Source organism: Anguilla anguilla, chromosome 2, assembly GCF_013347855.1.
Source record: "Anguilla anguilla isolate fAngAng1 chromosome 2, fAngAng1.pri, whole genome shotgun sequence".
Lineage (NCBI taxonomy): Eukaryota > Metazoa > Chordata > Actinopteri > Anguilliformes > Anguillidae > Anguilla > Anguilla anguilla.
The window spans coordinates 71,805,305-71,823,474 of record NC_049202.1 but is presented as its reverse complement, the minus strand read 5'-3'; the positions used below and the strand labels follow the sequence as shown (position 1 = coordinate 71,823,474).

General features: G+C 41.5%; 2 protein-coding genes across 4 annotated transcripts in view; both read left to right on the top strand.

Annotated features, from left to right (window-relative positions):
- LOC118219617 (cytochrome P450 2K1-like) overlaps positions 1-18,170 on the top strand; it is a 607,214-nt gene that overhangs the window by 495,988 nt on the left and 93,056 nt on the right. The gene's annotated exons all lie outside the window — the stretch shown is intronic.
- On the top strand, positions 2,272-13,672 carry LOC118219584 (sterile alpha motif domain-containing protein 9-like). 2 transcript variants are annotated; one of them, XM_035402864.1, is made up of 4 exons: positions 2,272-2,666; positions 2,942-3,022; positions 4,679-4,739; positions 7,269-13,672. In XM_035402864.1, exons 3-4 carry the CDS (start codon positions 4,716-4,718, stop codon positions 11,817-11,819), a joined length of 4,575 nt encoding a protein of 1,524 aa, XP_035258755.1. In that variant the 5' UTR covers positions 2,272-2,666; positions 2,942-3,022; positions 4,679-4,715; the 3' UTR covers positions 11,820-13,672. The 2 variants fall into 2 exon arrangements, with proteins under 2 accessions (XP_035258755.1, XP_035258754.1); XM_035402863.1 differs by lacking the exon at positions 2,942-3,022.

The following is an 18,170-nucleotide window of genomic DNA, read 5'->3' as shown; positions in this document are numbered from 1 at the left end:
CCAGACTAACTTAAAAAGATGCACATCATCAATATATAGACTGGCATCTTTCTAATATTGCTACTCCACGATGGTCCCACACACGCACACACACACACACACGCACACACACACACACACACCTATACACACACACACACACACACACAAAGGATAGTACTGGACCCCCGGCTCTGATCCACTAAGTTCTGATGGAGATGTTGTCTCTCCTCTTCTCGTCTGCAGACGCCTGTCGGCTCACGCTGGACCCCAGCACGGCACGCGTGGAGCTCTCTCTCTCTCTCTCTCTGCGGAGAGCCAGAGGGCGACACACTCGGGGGGGGGAAACCCCTACCCTGATCACCCGGACAGATTCGACTTCTTTCCCCCCCGAGTGCTGTGCAGAGAAGGTCTCCGCGGGACCCGCTGTTACTGGGGGGGTCCGGTGGGTCGGGCACACCCCCGGAACGCGCTCTGATTGGGGTGATGTACAGAGGGGTCCCCAGGAAAGGGGAGGGATCTCACAGTCTCTTGGGGGCAGCAGTGACAAGCCCTGGAGCCTGGAATTTGGTGACACCAACAACAGGGCCCTGCACAATGGGAGGAGCTCTTCAGAATGTGACCCCGATTTACCGACAGACCACTGAAGTTTGGGGGCTCTTTCTACCCACAGAGTCGGGGTGTGCATGGCCTGGCCGGCCGGCACTCTGTCCTTCTACGGGATCTCCTCTAAATCAGTGACCCACCTGCACACTTTCCACACCACCTTCACTGAACCTGTCTGTCCTGGGTTCTCTGTTCTGCGTCCACGCTCTTCCGTCTCCCTGTGCATGCTGGGATAGATTCCTGTGTCCCGGAGGAACTCCTGAGTCTCCAGGGAAAGTGAAGGGAAATCTGCTTCAGACACAAGCTGGGATATTGTTGGGTTTGGTGATAATGTGTGGATAATTATTTTCATGCCTTCCATGAATCTGACGCACGTCCTTGCTGTTGATTTCCTGCAACAGTGAGAATAATTGTGTTAATAACATATTTATGTTCTGAGATTCTGAGTCCCAGTCTTAATGGTTAATAAATACATTTCTGTATTAATACTGATGATGTACAAGTGCTGAGCAGCCCCCTGGTTTTCTTAATTTCTTAATGCAATTATTATTATTATTATTATTATTATTGCATTATACTCAAGGACATATCACAGTTATGAAAACAGGGCATTGAATTGTTTTATTTTGGATGATATCACTGTTTTGTAAAGTGTTTTTGTTCGTTTTCTCTTCTAATTCTAATTCTATTTCCCTACAGAGACCTACCATAGCAATTATATTTAAATACAAAAATAAATAAAAACTTTTAATTTTCTCTCCAACTATCATCATTTATACTTTATAATAGAGGAGGTGCGCAACAACCTGTAGTGCAAAGTAATGAGTAGTGCCAAGTCTGGTACTAGTGTTCATTTTAATCAGGTGAATTTATTCCTGTTTAGCTACGGTCTCCTTTACGTCGCTTTGGATCAGAGCGTCTGCGTCAGCAATGTACAGTAATGATTAAGACCGCAACATCTCGATCCTCGGAACTACATTCTGACTGAAATAAAGTTCTGCCTTTCTCTGCGTCTGTCTTTCTCGTGCAGTATTCATCATTCTGATGTGCTAACTTTCATTTTACCGTCCTGTTGTGATTTGTGTTCACTCGTGCGCGCGCGCACGCACGCACGCACGCGGAAGCCTATATAGTCGTGTTTTGTAGGTATTGCGGTTCAACGTTAGGAGACAAAGAACTACACAAGGTGTATCGACCGGATTAAGAAGTTTACAGTTTACGCTAATTATTTTAATGTGTATGCAAAAAATAAAATATCTGAACACATCTGAAAACAGCAGAGGCGCTTGTCTTTCACTATATCACTAACGGACATCAATGGGCAATACATTCAAACAATGTAACGACTAATTGTTTTAACTATTAATATTTTCTATCGGAAAAGATGCTTACTTTATGGTAGTTGGAAATATTTAAGACGAACACATTTGTTTTCATGCGGTGCTCACAGAAGGAATATAACCTGCTGCTTAATTTGGTAGGCTACTAACTGACAGCTTGCAACTGATTTCAGAGCAATTTCAGTTTCAGTGCAATGTCTTGATATATTTAAAGCTCTAGTGAATATCTTTTTCAGTCGTTAATGTTAAAGCCGTACTAATGGACGATTCATTGAAAGACATTATGTATACACACAAATAGTTTCGTTTCTGACTAGTTGTTGTAAGGAAACGAAACTTAAACATATCCGATCTAATCTGTGAGGGTGGAGCGGAGGACCAACTTCAACATATAAAATTTATCCGCGAATAAAATGTCATAGAATGAACCTTACATCGGCAATATAACAATTCTTAATTATTCAAGTTCCCATGCCAAATAGCCATAACTTTAGTGCTGCAATTATGCTGACAAAAAGTAAAGGGGCAAGTTATGTCGTTTCCGCGTACCTTTTTTTTCGAGGCTTATAAATAAGGAAGCGTTTTCTTCCGCATTGTAGTGTTTATGCCCAGAGACAAGATGTTCGCATTGACTTCATTAATTGAGCAATTAATTCGTGTTTTGTTGTAAAACTGTAGCCTACAGTATGAATTGAAGACTGTCAAGGCATTCCTAAGAACAATGTGATATCACCGAGTCCAGTGAGTATAACGTTAAATCTTACAGTAAAGTGCAGAACAGTAACTGGATTTATCGGGTTTTTATTGGGTTTCAGTCGTTATGCTGTATCGATGTTATATCTCAGTTGTTTTGCCTACAGAAAACAGTTTGTAAACCACATCGCCATACCATTGAGTTCACTAGGTGAACTACAGTGAAATCGCCGTTATGAAGTCGTGAGTGTAATCTGTAAACTTGCTTCTTAGATAGGTAAAGGATGAACTTCTCTGACATGGGCTGTTTTTCCATAATGTAGGAAATAATAGCCCTCGCCGGACGAATTCATCCTTTACAACTTCCACAACAACGTCGATGTTTTCTATTAGTTTTCCATACTGTAAGTAGCTATCTTCGTATGGTGTTACTGAAACGTAGATACTTAAGAACAATTGTGTGCTATTTTATGACAGAGTCCATTGGTCCGTGATATTTATTTATTTATTTATTTATTTATTTATTGAGACGAATGAGGAAGCAGACGACTACAAGGCATGAAAACCTCAGGATGAATACATTAAAAATAAAATTCAAATTTCTCCAAGTGAGGTTTTGCATTGATTTTATTTTTCATATAATATTAAATGATCATTTAATATTTTAAATGCACGTTGTATTTTTTTTAATTAACTTGTTTTAATTAAGATCTTTAAATATTGACTGTGTGCTAATACATCAATATATAAAACATATACTAATATAATGTATCTGCTTGCGTGTGTGGGTGCAAAACTATTAGGATTATTAGGGCCTTTAACTTAAACACATTAAATATGATTTTTTTTTTTCATCCATTGCAAAAGAAATGCAAAAAAGAGGTATCAAAATTATTTTAACTTTTATGAGTGTTATATCTGAAAATGAATAATTACATAACTTTATTTTTATTTTATTTTTAGGTTTCTTCAGAATTCCAGATTTTAAGTTTTGTTTTCCAATCCTCCTTTAAAAGCTTATAACTTCATTCTGGAAATATTATTAGTATATTCTGGAAATATTTAATTTTGAAATATTGTCACTTTAATTCTTGACATTTAAATTTATTACATTTGTCTTTATTGTCATTATAGTTACTTTTCTAAAGGTTACATAATTACATTTCGGATTCCAATGTACACTACATGTATAAATGCATGCGCGCGCACACACACACATACACACACACACACACAGTCCCGTATTGCTATCCTTGTGGGGACTTCCCATTGACTGCATTCATTCCGTAACTTCTAACCCTAACCTTAACACCAACCACAACATGCCTAACCTTAGCCCTAACCTTAATCTAATTGTAACCCTAACCCTAATCCTAAATCCTAACCCTAAAACAGCTTCTTGACATTGTGGGGACCAGCAAAAGGTCCCCATAACGCATAATGTTCCTCATCTTTCTATCCATGTGGGGACATTTGGTTCCCACAAAGGTAGTATTACAAGTTCACACAGACACTCTCACACACACACACACACACACACCACATGTACACCCAGATTCTTGATCTTTGAATATATAACTACAGAGCACACACTCGCTTCTTGCTCATCCTCCTGTGTAGCTGTACAGTACACCTACATAGGAGGATGAGCAGGAAGTGAGTGTGTGCTTTGTAGCTATATATGCAAAGATCAAGAATCATACAAACTAAGTTATTTTGCAAACACATTTTTTAGGACTTAATTGGCTGATGAAACTAGAAGCCACCCAGAAGTAAAACAGTTTTTGAGTAATCTGTACTGTAACTGTAGCCAATTACAGTACATTTTTGGTCATACAATTTGTACTCAGTATTAGATTACAGTTTTGAAGGACTCAGCCCAACACTGTATAAACAGGACCTATTTTAGATATATTTTTTTAATGTATTGGGCTGTATAATTTACAGAAAGAAATAAAATGCCTCTTGTTATTCATTTTTTTATTTGATTTCCTATAAATGTCTAATGACTTCTTACTTTCTGTTTTTTATTGCTATTTCCCTTTCTACCTGTTGCACAGGACTCAGCCAAGGTGTACTGAACTGAGGGATTTTAAAATGGCTGAACAAAGTCAGACCAAGGTAAGAGAGTAATCGCAAAGAAACAGTATTAATTTTAGAGATGTTAATAGTCTAGAAGGAAACCCATCTGCCATCAAAACATTCAGTTAAATCATAATATATTTAGAATATATTTATGATGCACATATTCCAAAAAATCTGACCCAATACATTTCATAGTACACCATGGACAAGTGTGTGTGTGTGAGGGAGATTGCAATATGTAAAAAAAAAAAACATTTTAAAGATTTTCAGTGCCACATTTCATACTCAGTTTTGATGAATATTGATTTTAGACATAAACGTGTGGAGAACACCTGAACATCCATGCTGTCACCAGGCTGAACACAATAATACATTTATATTGCATGGGTGTAATTGCTACAAAGCTGCGTGTAAATGCTAATTAATACAGCACGAAAATAGGTTGCTACTAAAAGTATAATCTGTGCTAGCCAAGCGAAGAACAGGCTTCAAACTGCTGGTTATGCCTTGCAGTTGTAAAATACAGTTGCAAGAAAAAGTTTGTGAACCCTTTGGATTCACTTGTGGCACAGTGGGTAAGGAACTGCGCTTGTCACCGAAAGGTCGCAGGTTCGATTCCCGGGTAAGGACACTGCCGTTGTACCCTTGAGCAAGGTACTTAACCTGCATTGCTTCAGTATATATCCAGCTGTATAAATGGATACAATGTAAAGTGCTATGTAAAAAGTTGTGTAAGTCGCTCTGGATAAGAGCGTCTGCTAAATGCCTGTAATGTAATGTAATTTCTGCATTAATAACTCATTAATTAATCTTAATCTAAGTCACAATAATAAACAAACACAATCTACGTAAACTAATAACAAACAAATAATTGTACTTCTTTTTGTCTATACTGACTGCACTATTTAAACATTCACAGTTTAGTTTGGAAAAGGTATGTGAACCGCTAGACTAATGACTTCTCCAAAAGCTAACTGAGTCAGGTGTTTCAATTAATGAGATGAGATAGAAGGTGTCAGTTGGAGGTGCTCTGCCTTATAAAAAGGCTCACAAAGTTTGGTTCCTAACAGGGTCTGCTCTTTTCAAGAAACATCTGTTTGTGTGAATCAAAAATTTTCTTTAGACAACCTTAGAAGGAAAACTGCAGATGCATTAAGCTAGAAAGGGATACGAAAGTATTTCTAAAGACCTGGGTGTTCATCAGTCCGCAATAAGGCAAGTTGTCTACAAATGGAGGAAATTCTGCACTGTTGCTACTCTCCCTAGAAGTGGACACCCTGCAAAGATCACAGCAAGAGCACAGTGTGCAGTGTTGAAGGAGGTTGAATGTAACAGCAAAGGAGCTGCAGAAATATCTTTAACTTTCAAAAGTCTCTGTTCATGTGTCCACTATAAGAAAAACACTAAACAAGAACGGTATTTATGGGAGGAAACCACTGCTCTCCCAAAAAACATAGCATCTCAAGCTTGCAAAAGACCACCTGGATGTTTCACATCACCGGGACAAGGTATGGGTGGATGAGACAAAAGTTGAACTTTTTTGTAGAAATGCACAACGCTATGTTTGGAATGAAAAAAGCACTGCACTCCAACACCAAAACCGCATCCCAAGCATGGTTGCGGGTGCATCATAGTTTGGGGCTGTTTTGCTGTCATTGAGGGAACAAAGAATTCAAAATTTATATCATGAAATTTTACTGGAGAATAACTGCCACCTGAAGCTTAATAGAAGTAGGCTGATGCCACAAGACCCAAACCACATGAGTAAATCAACAACAGAGTGGTTTAAACAGAAGAATCAGGGCCGGCCCAAGGAGTTTGGAGGCCCTAAACAAATCTGCTGTTGGATTCTGTGAAGCGGGGGTGGGGGGGGGGGGGGTGGAGGGTTCGCTTTCATTTAAAATTTATAACGCTAGTTCCGCGATAGGCGATGAATGCCGTAATTACGAAAATAACGTTATTTACCTCAGATAAACATTGGATCGTGTGCCCCCCAGCAGTTGTGGCCCTAAACAACTGCATAGAGCGTTTATGCCACAGGCCTGGCCTGAGAAGAACATTCATGTTTTGCAATGGTCAGACCTTAACCCAATTGAGATGTTGTGGTATGACCTGAAGAGGGTTGTTCATGCAAGAAATCCAAGAAATGCTAAACTGAAGACATTTGTAAGGAGAAATGGTTTAAGATGCCTCCTAACTAGTACAAGTCTGATTGAAAGTTATGAGAAACATTTGGTGGAGGTTATTGCTGCTAAAGAGGTCCAACCCGTTACTATATACAAGGGTTCACATACTTTTTCTAGCCTGAACTGTGAATGCTTAGAGAGTGTGTTCAATAAAGACATGAAAAGTGCAATTGATTGTGCATTATTAGTTTAAGCAGAATGTGTCTGTCTATTATTTTGACTTAAATGAAAATCAGGCCACATTTAGTAATTAATGCAGACATACAGGTAATTCCAAACGGCTCAAAAAAATGTTTTCATGCAACTTCTCGTTAGTTCCTGCTGAACTGGACAGTGCGTTTCTTTTTAAAAAATGTTTTTCTTCTATCATACCAAACAGGAAGAAGCACAAATCAGGCAGATAGAATTACCTGCTGAGATTGAGACCTGGACTAAAGACCATGTCAAACAGTGGATTCTCAAAGAGAATCTTGCGGACACTGCCGATGCTGAGATCCTGCATGGACAGGACGTTACTGGGGCCAGCCTCCTCTTGCTTGACAAGTCAGACCTCCGAGAATTAGGCATCAAGTTGGGACCAGCAAAACTCATCCTTAGCAAGAGGGATGAACTTGTGCAACTTAAAGAGGGTCAAGTTGGCAGTCAAGGCGGTCAGTCCCACAGACTCTGCAAGCCCTACCCTTTTCACAGGTACCACGATGCCTGCCGATACAAATCGAACAGCATCCTGGATGTGACCGAGTCAGGTGCGTCGGATTTTATTGAACCCTGCCACGAATTCAAAGCATTCATCCACACAGACAAAGCCAGCGCTGAGGACAAAATGAAGAAGTTTACCGATGAGGTCATCCGCTTCGCGGCAGCCTGCATGAACAGCCGCACCAACGGCACCATTCATTTTGGTGTGGGCGACTTACCAGATTTCACTCATGGGCAGATTCTGGGAGTTGTTGTTCAGGACAAAGAAGCTTTTGTGAATGGATTACACCGGGCTGTAGATGGTCATTTTGAACACAAACATATTGATGTTGCAAAGAAATGCATTAAGCCCCCTCGATTTGTTCAGGTTCTCAACCCGGATATGACATCCTCTGAAAATTATGTGATCGAGGTGGACGTAGTGCCAGCGTATCAGGTCTGTCAAGAGGACGTCTATCACGTCTACAGTGTCAACAAGAGAAAGGGGAGAAAAAAAGGCCAAGGCCAAGAAAAGGACAAGGACAAAGAAGAAGAAGAAGAAGAGCGCAAGTTATTCTTCATTCGTGATGGTACCAGCAGCCGAGATCTCCTGGCTCACAACAGTCAGAAGAAGGAATACACTAAATTCACTGAGGACATCAAGCTGCTGTCACAGTTGAGAAGAGAAGCAGAGAACAAACGTTTGACTGCTGTGAAAGGAAGTGTCCAGGGATCCAGGCTCAGTGAAATGCTAACAGGTGGATCTCAGTCTTTGGATAAATCCCACTACGAGCAGTATTTATTGATAACCAACAAATCACATGCTATGCAGTTGGAATCCCTTGAATTTCTTTGTGAGATGAATCTGACTGCTGTCTTGGATTTAGACCCAGAGTCTCAAGAAAATGGACTGTGTAAGTACTTTGAAGAGCGCCGGAAGATAAATACCCATTTTCCAAAGAATTATAAGATTACAGAGGCAGTCGAGAACATAGCAGAAAAACTTAAACTTACCAAGCATACCAGTTGGGTGTTCTGCAATGGGCATACCAAAAAAGAGAAACCTTCAGACGCAGATCAATGGTCAACTGAAAAAGGAGCTTCTGTACGAAGTGTTGTTTCTTTCCTGTGTCGCAAAGATGTACTTCCTCAGAAAAGGTTCCTGGTTGTCTTCTTGTTGTTATCCAGTGTGAACGACAGAATGGACCCTCTGCTTGAGATCTTCAGTATGTTTCGGCAAGAGCTTCAAGGCACTGAACAGATCCTGTGCATCTGTGAGAACGAGGGAGCTTTCACTTGCTGGAATGACCTAATTGAGGCACTCCATAGTCAAGACATCTCAGCAAGGTCTATCTATGAGCTCAGCCTCGCTGAGGTTAATGGAACTGTGCTGAGCTTGTGGTCAGACAATCGCAGGTCGAGCCGCTTCTTGCCAAGTGGGGGAACCTGCAAGGTCCACCTGAGAAAAAAGATGGAGGAAAGCTTAGACACCCTCAGCATTCTCTGTGTCAACCAGTGTGAAGGAGGCACTGAAGAGAAGAAGTCCCTGGAGGAAAGCTTCTACAGAGGAGAGAAGGTGTCCTGGTGGAACTTCTATTTTGCTGAGCAGCCGGAATCCATGCCATTTATCAAGAGAGACAAGTATGGCTTCATTAAGGACACCATTATTCCAGAACTGTGTTCTTTGAGGCAAGCCTGTGTGTCCTTCAACTTACTGCATGTCCCAGGTTGTGGGGGCACCACACTTGCAAAGCATATCTTGTGGTCACTAAAGAACACATTTCGCTGTGCTGTTCTGAGGGACACGGCAGAAGACTTCGCTGAAATTGCCAGGCAGGTGGTTCAGCTACTGCTTTATGAGGCAGCAGAATGCTCCAGAAAGTTACCTGTGCTGCTGATGATAGATGACTTTGAAGAATTGGATGCAGTATATCGTCTGCAGCAGCGCATTGATGAAGAGTTTGTTAAGAAGGACCTTGGTTCAAGTGGCCCACAAGTCATACTGCTCAATTGCATGAGAACAGAATCCATGGAACAGACTGAAGCAACAAAGGACACTGTTTTCATTGGGAATAACCTTTCAGAGTCAGAGCAGGAACAGTTCCAGAAGAAGCTGAAGGAAATTGAGAAGACGCACAAGAATGCAGACACATTCTATGGTTTCATGATCATGAAGAAAAACTTCTCAAGAGAATACATTGAGGGCATTGCTCGAAATACACTCAAGAACTTCAACTTTGAAAGCAAACCTGCTCAGATTTTTGCTGCGCTAGTGTTGCTGAATGTTTACTGCAAGGGAGCAGTACTCTCAGTTTCTCTCTGCGAAGAGCTTCTGGGAATGCAGACAGAGCCATGTTGTGCCTACCAAAAAGTCGAGGATAGGTTTGGGAAGTTCTCTACACTCCTGACCCGTTGCACTGTGGAAGCTAAGGTGGTCTATAAGGCACTTAGGACCATTCATCCCTGTGTGGCAGAGTGCTGTTTACAGCAAGTTGTGACCACCTACAGTGTTTCAAGAGCTGAGATTTTGAACATGCTGTTGACTGACAGTACGTTTTACGAGTGCACACAGGGGAGAGATAAACTCATGTGGGATGTGCGCAACATGTTGGTGAAGCGGTATCGCTTGGAGGAGGAAAGTCGGTTCTCTCCTGTAATCTACGCCATTGCCAAGGACACACCAGGGGCTGAGGAAATGGTCTTGAACAATGCAGCAAAGCGCTTTGAGAAAGATGCGATCGTCTCTCAGCTTCTTGCCAGGTACCACTACCTGAAAAAGAAGGATTTCATGCTAGCAAAAGAGTGGGCTAGGAGAGCCAAAGAGATTTCCCCAAAAAGCTCCTACATGTCTGACACATGTGCACAAGTCATTAAGCATGAGCTGAAGCATGCCATTGTGGGTAGCAAAGAAGACAAAGATCCTATGACACCACAAAAACTCAGGGATTGTCTTAAAATTGCAAGATCTGCACAAGATGCCTTCAGAGAAACCCAAAATATCGCCAAGAGGGAGATTGCACTCAGAGCCAAAGTGTGGAGAGATAACACCCCTTACAATATAGCTGGTTACCTTGGAGAAATCAACGTTGCTGTGATCATCTTGGACATTTTGGAAAAGGTCCCTGTTTTTTCTTCATCTAATGCTGCACAACACAGTATCATGGAACGGGTCCTGTCTGGAAAAATAAAAATCCAGGATGTTGGCAGGAATGACAAGAAGCAAAAACATGCAGAGTATTATCAGGTGCTTGAAGAGTTTGGTGAACTTATTTGTAACCTTAAGAGCACAATGAAAAATCTCTTCAATTTCCTGGATGCCTTCTTTGTTGACCTGGGGCCACGATACTCCCAGAGAGACAAACAAAAGGAAAGAACCGCGGAAGAGCTTTCTAAATGTTTCCGTCGCTACGTTGAACTTTTCTGCAATTCAGATGCCACTGAATTTCAGATGAGCAAGAACCTGAACACCATGGCAAAGATTCATGAGGGTTGGAAATTTCTGGAGTTGCACAAAGCTGACACTCATTTTGGGCTCCTTGACAGCCTCTCAAACAAGACCTCCGGTGGAACAATGGAGGACATTGTGAGGACGTATGAATTCAATCAGAAAACATCTCAGATGGGCAGGACAGTGAAGACCAAAGTGAATTACATCTATGCTAACATTGTACTTGCAGCCATCAAACCAGCATCTAAATGCATATTGCCATACACAGAACTCCTGAATTTACTGTGTGAGGTTCTTAGAGATTACATCCCACACGAGGACAGCAGGGCTTTGCACTTCATTGCAGTCGCTCTTTTGTGGCCAGGGTCAAATCCGCTTGCAGTAGCTGAAAGGTTTTTGCCAGTAATAAGAAGTTATGTCTCTCAGCTGAGGACCTCATTCTGGCAAGAGATGGGATCTGTTTGGCATGCCAAGAAACCTGTGGTCCATTTCTACTTGGGAAAGAGGCATGGCTACGGTCGTCTGGTCAGCCGTGCAGATGTAGAGAAGTTTGCTGGCGCACAGTCTGGTTGCCTGGGGGAAAGTGAAACATGGAAGCATGGGAAAATCCAGGACCTTCTCTTCAGAGCATACGGCATGGTGCAGAGACAGAAGATTTTTGCGGACACACCGAACCCAGATGTAAAAATTGAGGTCAATCCAGTGTACAAAAGCCAGTTGTGTGGAGGGGAACACAGGAGGGTGTCCTTCTTCATTGGCTTCTCTATGCACGGCCCACTAGCATTCGACATAAAGTTTCTCTAAACCGTCAGGTTTATTACCCAACCGAATGAAACTAGCCAGCCTTAACCAGCCTGAATCACAAGACCACGAAAGAAAGGTTTGGAATCTTCTGAGTCACTCCTCCTGAAAGACTTCCCATCGCTATTGCGGAGAGTTCGTGGCACCTTTTGATATTTTGATGTTGCCACTTGATATGTTTATTCATTTTCATGACCGCACTGAAATGTTTTCTGTCACTGCACTGAATACGAGGTGACTAGCTGTCCCCATCTCTGCATGGCTGCTTATCACCGGATCGCTGTCTCTGGATTTCCTTAATGATAATGTTATATGATTATATGAATGGCTTTACAAAGATGGGTTATCCGACTTGTGGTATTTGCTTTTATGACTATACAAATTGTTTTTTGTTTGGCTAATATAGCACTTCTGTGTTTTGATGTTGTAACACTTTTGTATTCTTGAGACTAACACTGATGTTCTCTAGTACTCTAGTTAGTAGTTTCATGTAACCGCATCTGCTAAGTGACTTTAATGTAATGCATACCGTGGTGTTTTTATGGTTTTAAGTTTTTGATGTTACAGCTTGTTACATACGTACACTACATGGCCAAAATTATGCGACACCTGACATACAACATCTCATTCAAAATTATGGGCATTAATATGGTGTCGGTCCACCCTTTGTTGCTGTAACAACCTCCACTCTTCTCGGAAGGCTTTATACTGGACATTGGAGCACTGCTGCAGGGATTTGCCTCCATGCAGCCAGAAGAGCATTAGTGGGCACTGATGTGTTGGATGGGGTTGAGGTCAGGGCTTTGTGTAAGCCAGTCAAGTTTTTCCACATTGTGCACAACAGAATAATTTCTGTCTGGACCTTGCATTGTCAGGCTGAGACTAGAAAAAAAAAAAAGAATTGTCTAAAATGTGACTGGTAGCGTTAAGATTTTTCCTTCACTGGAACTATGGGGCCTAGCCCAAAACATGGAAAACAGCCCCAGACAAGTGGTGTCCAGATACTTTTGGTCATGTAGTGTATATAATGTGTATGTATGCCAGATGTGTATTTTGCCTCTTTGTTAGCACTGCTAACTTAATTAGTGCTTTAGTGCCATCGCAGGCACACTCCGTAGTCTAGCGTAGGTTTTTTTTTTTTGTCTGGGTCTGGATTTATTGCTCTTATATGAGATGAATGCACTGAATGTTCTCTTATACTTCTTATTCGATTCATTTTTTTATTTTTTTTGCTGAAATATACATTCATTTAACAGTAATATATAATTCTGTAAGCTTTGTGCTGCACACTTTGCAGATTTCACTGTCTGTTAAAATCGAATTATGTGTAATTAAGTTACTAAATGCATTATGTGTAATTAAGTTACTGAATATTTGTTACTACGCTGGTGTCCATGAGGACAAAAAACAGTAAACACTCAGTCCTGTACAGAAAAGGCAGGCTGAATTGTAATCATGTTTTATATTGTTGGAAAAGTGATGTCATGGGGAACAAGTTGGTGTCTTTAATGGTAGGGTGCGGAGTAAAGATCTTGATATTTATGGGTCCGCGCCCAGCCATATACAAAGGTTACCCAGGTATGATATGCTTACAGAGGTAGTGCAAGCAGGATCATTTATCTATACTGTTGTGTCATGATCGTGCCTTTATCTGATGACCTGGTGTTTTGCTTTGGTCTTTTTGTATATACAGTAAGCAGAGAAGTGCAATGGTTTGGAGAGACTCGTCAACATGGTCTCCTGGGTGTATTAGCCATGTATAAGTTTAGCCATTTCACCACTCACATTTATTACCGTTATATATTGTCACTATTACTAGAGGCACTGAACAATAAACTGCATTAATTTTAACCTGACATTCCTCTTTGACTCTTAACATTGCACACCGAGCAGTTTTAAGGTCCAAACATACACGCAGAACTCAGGATATCTGCACCCTGCAGTCACTCGTCTGTACACTAGCGTCGTAGCTGGATACACGATTGTTTTCATGCAGGCCACACAAGCCAAAGACATGTCCGCATGATCACCTACCAAGGCAGATAGCGATTAGTATAGAGCCACACTACTGGCGGACAGCAGTGTCCTCCGTCTATGCATGTCTGTTAGCACAGAGGAAAGGTTAAAACACTATTTTTGGAGTCAGGTAACTGGGATAACATTAAATTAATCCCGTTCCGGTAGCACCGGGTAAGAGTACACGCGTTCCTTACGCCACTCAGACACTTCCGCTGTTTGGTTTGCGGAGGGGTTTCTTACTGCTGGTGACCTCGACGCGATACAATTTGGTGTCTTGCTGTGGGTGACCGTGACACACAGTTCAGTGTGTCTGAGGGGTTTCGTGCATTTTTGTCCCCTGCAGGGCACGTGAGTGTGGTCTTAATCTCAATATGATATATTTATATTACATTACAGGCATTTAGCAGACGCTCTTATCCAGAGCGACTTACACAACTTTTACATAGCATTTTACATTGTATCCATTTATTTATACAGCTGGATATATACTGAAGCAATTTCGGTTAAGTACCTTGCTCAAGGGTACAACGGCAGTGCCCTACCCGGGAATCGAACCTGCGACCTTTCGGTTACAAGCCCAGTTACTTACCCACTGTGCTACACTCCGTCCTTATATATACAATATATAAGTCAGGGCGGCAGTGTAGTATAATGGGTAAGATGTTGGCCTTGTAACCTAAGGGTCGTAGGTTCGATTCCCCGGTAGGACACTGCTGTTGTACCCTTGAGCAAGGTACTTAACCTGCATTGCTCCAGTATATATCCAGCTGTATAAGCAGATACAGTGTAAGTCGCTTTGGATAAGTGCGTCTGCTAAATGCCTGTAATGTAACGTATATACTTGACTATGCTGAAACCTACACAACAAACAAGGGGCATTTAATAAAAATAAAAGATTATCTTTGGAAATATCTTTTACTGCAATGTGTTTTTGTCATCCAAGAGACTTTTATTATGTCGAAAAAATTACAATATTTGAACTTTTTAAAAAAATCGTTTATATCATTTCCAGGGACGAGATTTTCTGAGAAACTTAAACTTCTTAGGCCTTGCTTTTTTGCGGTTTCCCCTTTTAGTGTATTGTTGATCGTTCTCCTCGCAGCGTGTCTCACCCTGTGCTACGGCTCAAGCTGAGTGTCGTGGCAAAAAGGGAGACGACACAGCAAGGTATGTTTTTAAACAAAGGAATGGTTTATTAAGAAGACGGTGATGCATGTATGAGTGAAATGCAGGCTATTTATATTAAATGTGTGTACAGTACGGATGCGCGTGTGCAAATATGGGATGTGAATGTACAACGCAAAAACCTGTGAAGAAAGGAGGGTGAAGTAAAAAACCAGCGGGCCGTCCAACCGCCCGACTTGGCGCAGGATTACCTGGCATTGAGTGAGAAAGAGAGAGAGAGAGCGACAGAAAGCACCTTTCTCATTATAGGGTTTCCCCCCAGGTGCTCTCAACTAGAAAAAGGGGCGCCCCACACACCGGCCCGACTCCTGTAACTACAATAAAAATAAACACAATATTACATTACATTACAGGCGTTTGGCAGACGCTCTTATCCAGAGCGACGCACAACAAAGCGTATAACCATAACCAGGAACAAGTGTGTCGAAAACCCTAGAGAGAAGTACCGTTCCAAGTACAGGGAACAACCGCATAGTTCAACTTGGACCCTGTAGGTTAAACTGATTAACACTAACACAAACAAGAACTGCAACAACGCAGTCTATGGAAAAATACAAGTAGTAGTTAAGACGAGTGCATTAACTAAGTCAACTACGAAACAGCTACCTAGTTACAAGCCTAAGCTTACAGTCAATTTAGAGATCAATATCAGACACAAAGTCGTCACAACTGTTACTCTTTCATAAAAAAAACTCTGGAGACAGTTTTCGCCATCATGAATGCTTTTCCTCCTTTACACTAAGCCACATCATTTACATTTGCATGAAAATAGTAGCTCCTCAACAAAAAAACAAAAAAAAAATTAATGAAAAGGAAAAGTCAAGGTACTCACCTACACAAAGCATACACTCCTAAACATCTGCCTGCATACTGCATTATTGCCCCTAGGTATGCGTGTGTGAGTGAATGGTGAGTGAATTGCCCTGCAATAGATTGGCGGCCTGTCCAGGGTGTATTCCTACCTCTCTCCCATTGCACGCTGGGATAGGCTCCAACACCCCCGCGACCCTGCCCAGGATACGCGGGTATAGATGATGGATGGATGGATGGACTGCATTATTGGTATCAAACTGATGGCAAGTTACAACTGTACTGTCACCAATGTGTCTCACAGAAGCTAAACAAGCCGTATTCCTAGGGAATAACAACTAGGCTTTCTGTACCAAAAATTAAAAAAAAATTTCCAAGGCTCCACAGAAAGAATACAGTAGAATCACTATTTTTATCTGCTCTGGAGTTTGAAGATAAAATCTATGGTGGAGCTGAAGCCACAAGATTCTCTTTACCGCTCAGCAGAAGATTTGTCTCCAGTGTGGCACACCATTGTCTCCTGTATGCAAAGGTTGGGTTGCAGTCTCCCAGTATGAAGAGAGCATCGTTTGCATTTATTTATTTCTAAAAACAGGGCTTTTGACTAAACAAATATTTTCCTCGAAAGACAGACATCAATTGAACCTGGGCATATATGTATTTGCATTCTATTTGGGTTATCTGGCTGCTGTTCCTCATACTTCCAGAGAAAAACGGTGTGTGTGCATGTGCGTATAAATCAAACTGGCCATTTTTGATGTTTCTGTTAATTTAGCTAATGTGGGGTGAGCGTTCTGGCGCAAAATGTCTGCCGTGCCTCACCCAGGTGGGTGCTACACATCGGTGGTGGGTGAGGTGAGTTCCCGCTCATCACTGTAAAGCACTCTGAGCATTCGTAAAAGTGCTATATATATGTAATCATTCATTCATTCATTCATTCATCCATTCATTTTATTCTGTCCAGGACCTATTTATTTAGAACTCGAAAGAGAGGAGAACCTCAGGTGGACAGAGAAAAAGAAAAGTTTTTTCAAACTAACCAGGTAAGAAGAAGAGACTAAGACAAGGGAGCTGGCGCCTCTGTTTCCTCACCCTTCTCCTCTTTGTTCCATACAAGTTCTTACCTTGCGACAGCAAGCTATTGAACGCAGTAATTTTCTGATGTTCACAGCAGAGGGCGTCGTCCTCAAACGCAAGCTGATGGTATTGTGATGTAGCTAACATTCTAAACTTGTTAGTTAGCCCTGGTTGTGTAGGACAGGGGTTCTCACGGGACCCCTCACGTACGCGTTGAACAAATAATTTAATATTTGTCCTATTTCTCACACTCCTGTATAGGCCATGTGCAAAGACAAACACAAATTAAGAGAATTGTATTTTCAAATATATGATTTTAATGAATGTATATGATCAATCAATTAGAACCATGTAGCCTATAACTTTTCACTGAACCCCTGGGGGAGCTGTGGACCCCAGTTTGAGAACCACTGGAGTAGGGACATACCTCGTTTATTAAAATGTTCCTGGATTTAAACTTAAATGCAATATTAAGATAATTTCCCAAGTTGTGTTTACAATTGATTTTTTTTAAACTAACCTAAATCAAAAAAAAAAAAGTTGCTCACGTTGAATTAAAGTGGTGTGCTGTCTTTGGCACTTGTGACACATGCATCTCAAATGAACTTCAGTGTGAACTCACATGAATGCGCTTTTAATGACCCCATTTTCTGAATGTGACCAGTACCAGTCCTTCAAATGAGATTGCGTTTCAACATTTGTTGTACACTTCAGGCCTAAAATGGTAATGGTAAATGGACTGCATTTATATAGCGCTTTTATCCAAAGCGCTTTACAATTGATGCCTCTCATTCACCAGAGCAGTTAGGGGTTAGGTGTCTTGCTCAAGGACACTTCGACATGCCCAGGGCGGGGTTTGAACCGGCAACCCTCCGACTGCCAGACAATCGGTCTTACCTCCTGAGCTATGTCGCCCCACTTTTTGGTAAAAGTGGTTACCAATTAAATGTTCTGCTTAAACATTTCATACCAATATGAGAATCATACCATGTCAGGTTTTATAAATAAACGATTAGTCAGGGTTTGATTGGCATAGGCCCTGATTTAAGACACAATTCGTTTGTATGGCCTCATTGTATGTATCGATGAGGTTTCAGGTTCAGGGAGGTAAGGCAGAGCTTTCTGATCTGTAGTAGCTCCCCATACACAATGGTCACGTCTAGGGGCGACATGGCTCAGGAGGTAAGACCGATTGTCTAGCAGTCGGAGGGTTGCTGGTTCAAACCCCGCCCTGGGCGTGTCGAAGTGTCCTTGAGCAAGACA

Coding starts and splice junctions, on each gene's coding strand:
- LOC118219584 (XM_035402863.1), top strand. CDS start 4,716: ATGGCTGAACAAAGTCAGACCAAG. Junction 4,740..7,268: donor CTGAACAAAGTCAGACCAAG/GTAAGAGAGTAA, acceptor CATACCAAACAG/GAAGAAGCACAAATCAGGCA.